General features: G+C 39.3%; 1 protein-coding gene across 1 annotated transcript; it reads right to left on the bottom strand.

The window, feature by feature from the left end:
- Positions 1–792: 792 nt before the first annotated feature.
- On the bottom strand, positions 793–3,536 carry ras (Inosine-5'-monophosphate dehydrogenase ras). Its single transcript, XM_018456360.1, has 2 exons — positions 3,004–3,536; positions 793–2,638 (listed from the first exon to the last, which is right to left on the bottom strand). The coding sequence occupies exons 1-2, from the start codon at positions 3,322–3,324 to the stop codon at positions 1,394–1,396; spliced, it is 1,566 nt and encodes a 521-aa protein (XP_018311862.1). The 5' UTR covers positions 3,325–3,536; the 3' UTR covers positions 793–1,393.
- Positions 3,537–4,418: the final 882 nt, after the last annotated feature.

The following is a 4,418-nucleotide window of genomic DNA, read 5'->3' on the forward strand; positions in this document are numbered from 1 at the left end:
GAACGTTCTGCTGAACGCAGCCAATAGCTGCGTTCAGCAGACTCAACAGTTTTGCAACCGGTTTAGGATTGTCTGCTGAGATAGGACCATTCTTCTAGATCTAAAAGTATGATCCAATTAGCGCGAAGGAAACTTACAACAGTTGCAAAACAAACGTTCTGCTGAACGCACCCATTGACGCATAAGTAGAACCAAGTTCCATGATTGGCCAAAGATTTTTATGGATATTCAAATAAACTGCGAATTAACCTGTAAAGAAAAAATTAATTTGATAGTCCATAAATATCGAATCTTAAAAAATGAGTGTTCCAGAGCTTTATGTAAAATACTATATACATTTTAAAAAATGTACATTATTCAACATCTAATTTTGACCGTAACCGGCGCTTTTCGTATTAATTTGATTTATTCAGGTAAATGGTCCCGTTTCCAAATCATAATATTAAAAAATTTAAAATATTCCCGTCAGAAATACTTTATTTATAATACCTACTGTAGTCATCAGCTTCGAATTCCGTTGAAAATGTATTTCAAATATAAAATACTTTTAAAAAATTGTTAGAGAAAATTTAGGATACAGGAAATAGAGCGTATTACACATAATGTGTTTACATCAATTGTCTTTTTTATTTGAGATATACAGTTTATTATGAGAATACTGTATAAAACGTATCAGCTACAAGTTGATACTGGAAAAGAGATTATCTTCGGGGTTTAATATTATTGGATTATCGTACTAAACGTTTTTCAATTTTTTTTGGAAAGTTACAATATTCAAAATAAAAGTTAGCTTGAGGGTAAGATATCAATTGAAACTATTTTGAATTGAACTAAGTTAAGAGAAATGAACGAGCGACCAAATATTACAATGTATGTTCAAGAACAGTGATTCCTTCCATATTTTAGTATTTATTAACGTTAACGTGATTTTGCGGTAAAATAATTTCTCGTATCAATTATTTGATGAAGTAAAAAAATCACACATTGTCAGCTGTGTACTAATATTATGCGTAGGTGTAAATGCATCGTACGATACAAAGTCATTCACTTGATTTTCATATTACTCATTATGAATATAAAATGTAGATAAAATTTACAAAGTACCATATGATAGATGTTCATTAACTAACAAGTACACATACGAGACTGATATAATAAATTAAATAAATGATGTAGTTTTCCTACTCATTAAAAACAGTTCTAAGGTAAACGAATCATATTTGGTCGAGCCCGAGTCATAACCTGATTAATAATATCTCGTACATTCGCGACAAATAAGATTTCTCGCAAGTCTTGTAAAATAACTAGTCTTGTAAAATAATGATATTCAATTAAATGCAGGTACTTTTCTTGCACGCGTGACGCGTGCTTTACGAGTTATTATTTTTCACAACTAATACAGCCTTTTCTCATAGGAGAATAAGCTGTGTACATTGCCCTCCTGCTGAGCCGAATGCGTTCTTCTTTCAAATTTCAATTCCCCGCTGTACATCATAGATCGCAAGGTGGTAAGCGACCTTGCTCCTATATCTTGACAACCGTGCTTGATACCGCAAGTCAAATAAGGCAGAAATTTAAGGACCGAGCCTTTATCCACTATAGATCCGCTGACACCTTGAGCTACTTTTAGTTTGTCCATTTCATTATGAAAATACCTATCCATCGCCGAACCTTTGGCGTCCTTTCTGTTCATGGCTTCCAACGAGCCCATTCCTCTGTATTTTTTTAGACGGACTCCGTCGCTGAAAAAATACTCGCCTGGAGCTTCAGAAGTTCCAGCCAAGAGAGAACCCATCATAACTGTACTAGCACCTAAGCTGAGACCTTTAATAATGTGGCCGATAGACTGAATACCACCGTCTGCTATGACGGGTATTCCAAATTTTCTAGCGTACTCGGAAACCTTATAGACGGCTGTCGCTTGTGGTCGTCCTACAGCCATTACTTCTTGCGTTATGCAAATAGATCCGGAACCCATTCCAACGCGTAATGCATCAGCTCCCGCCTCAATAAGATTCTTGGCTTGCTTCGTAGTCACGACATTACCAGCGATCACTTGTAAATTCGGATGCTGCGTTTTGATACACTTGATCATGTCGACCTGATACAATGAATTGCCCTGTGATGAATCCAATACCACTACGTCCACGCCAGCTGCGACGAGCAATTCTAATCGATGTTTGTCAGCATCTCGCGTTCCTATCGCGGCTCCTACCAACAGCTGCTTATTCTCATCCTTGCTAGCATTTGGATAGCTACGGTTCTTCTTCAAGTCGGTCCTTGCCATCAGAGATACAAGTTCGCCGCGTTCATTGACGATGGGAAGCTTTCCCTTTTTGGACTTTTCCAATATGACATTTGCCTCTTGCAACGTTACGCCAGCTGGCGCAGTGATTAGGTCCTCCAAAGTCGTCATTATAGAATTAAGCGATTTATGTTTATAATTAGGCAAACGTTCGAGGAAGTCGATGTCTCTCGAGGTGACGATACCTAGCAATTTACCGCCAACTTTACCCGTGTCTGTCACGGGTACTCCACTAAAACCATGCTCAATCTTGACGTTTAAAACGTCGTTGACGGTGTGATGCGGTGCCAATACAACTGGATCTCTAATGAAGCCATGCTTGTACTTTTTTACCTGTAAACAAGACAGTGTATTTATGTAGTACAAGTTTAAGGCTAATTCTACAATAAGTCGGTAGTCTGTAGTATTAGAAGTTGGCTGCTGGCCAATTACTGATTCACCAATTTCCAACTGACCGACTATCCCTCAGACTCGCTTTTGACTCACCGATTACAGACTACTGACTCATTATAGAATCAGTGTAATGATGGGTATCACCCAACATTTAATACAGTCCATAGGAATTACGTACGATAAGGCAAGACGTTTGTATTTTATACGCTGCTATGGAAATTCAAATTATATACTATAGTATGCGCACGTCGTATTGAATTCGTTTTCATGAGTATCTAAAACGATTACGTCGAAGAATATGTTACCTTGTGCACTTCATTGGCTTGATATTCAGCGGTACAATTATGATGTATGATGCCGATCCCGCCAGACAGGGCCATAGCTATAGCCATGTCAGACTCGGTAACGGTGTCCATCGGCGAAGACACAAGAGGTGCCTTCAACGTGATTCTTCTGGTTAACGGTGAGAACAGATCGACTTCGTCCGCCGTAAAATCGATGTAACCGGGAAATATGATAAAATCATTGTAAGTAAGGCCGTCACCCGCGGCAAATAACTGCGCCGCCGACAAGCCATCGTCCGGTAGTGGTATATCCTTTATATCGCCCAATACATAATCTGCCATAATTTTTCGTTAAGATTATTATCGTCCCTTTACTTTTTAGTCACGTCAATTGCGAGGAAACAAGCTTCTTTGGAAGAGAGTGCTTAGAACACTCGGACTACTCGGAACACTAAGAGCACGTGTGCTGACGTAGTGTGCACTGTGTATCTGTGCAGCAGTATGCACGTGCGTTCCAGAGCAATGCTCACAGCCGGAATCATTCAGGAAATTCAGGAATGTTCGGAACGCGAAGAGTCATAGATATATATATACATATAATTAGATGATCTTCCTTCTTATATATCGCATATAGTTCTCGCTAAATTGAGAATTAGACACTAGCGTCTCTCAACTTGGAAGGCACACGTATTATTACATTCTCTTCTCCTGTACTGTCGGTAAAAGCAGAGAGGTAAAAGTTTTCATGTTGAAAATATTAATTCGATTATCTTATTGGCTGCGGTCCACTTGACGCTACAAACGCTTCGAAGCATTGGCTGCGTTCAGCAGACTCAACAGTTTTGCAACCGTTTTATGATTGTCTGCTGAGATAGGACCATTCTTCTAGATCTAAAAGTATGATCCAATTAGCGCGAAGGAAACTTCCAACAGTTGCAAAACAAACGTTCTGCTAAACGCAGCCAACGTTCTGCTTCCTTCGCGCTAATTGGATCATACTTTTAGATCTAGAAGAATGGTCCTATCTCAGCAGACAATCATAAAACGGTTGCAAAACTGTTGAGTCTGCTGAACGCAGCCATTCTGTGATTAGTCAATTCGCAAAATTCTCTGTTCTGATTGGTTGCAGTCAAGGGCTGCGGTCCGCTAGAAGGTCTGTTCGCGTTGCTTGCACTTTTGGCACTCGGCATCTTCGCTTTCTCTCTTTTCGAGGCTAAATATATATCTATCTCATTTTAAGTGTAAAAATATTTGGGGATTTCATGCAACGCGAACAGACCTACAAACGCTTCGAAGCGTTTGAGCGACCAATCAGAACGAAGAATTTTACGAATTCCGTTTCAAGCTGGTTCTATATTGGTCGCGTTCAGCAGACTCAACTGTTGTGGAGCGGATCCGTGAGCGCTCGCTGCTATTGGTGTATTCTTTTAGATTAT

This window comes from Mycetomoellerius zeteki, unplaced genomic scaffold, assembly GCF_001594055.1.
Source record: "Mycetomoellerius zeteki isolate Tzet28-1 unplaced genomic scaffold, Tzet1.0 scaffold578, whole genome shotgun sequence".
Lineage (NCBI taxonomy): Eukaryota > Metazoa > Arthropoda > Insecta > Hymenoptera > Formicidae > Mycetomoellerius > Mycetomoellerius zeteki.

Bases quoted from the DNA above. Each gene is read 5' to 3' on its own strand.
- ras (XM_018456360.1), bottom strand. From the start codon at position 3,324: ATGGCAGATTATGTATTGGGCGATATAAAGGATATACCACTACCGGAC. The intron at 2,639-3,003 runs GTAACATATTCT...TCTTGTTTACAG, and splicing joins AAGCCAATGAAGTGCACAAG to GTAAAAAAGTACAAGCATGG.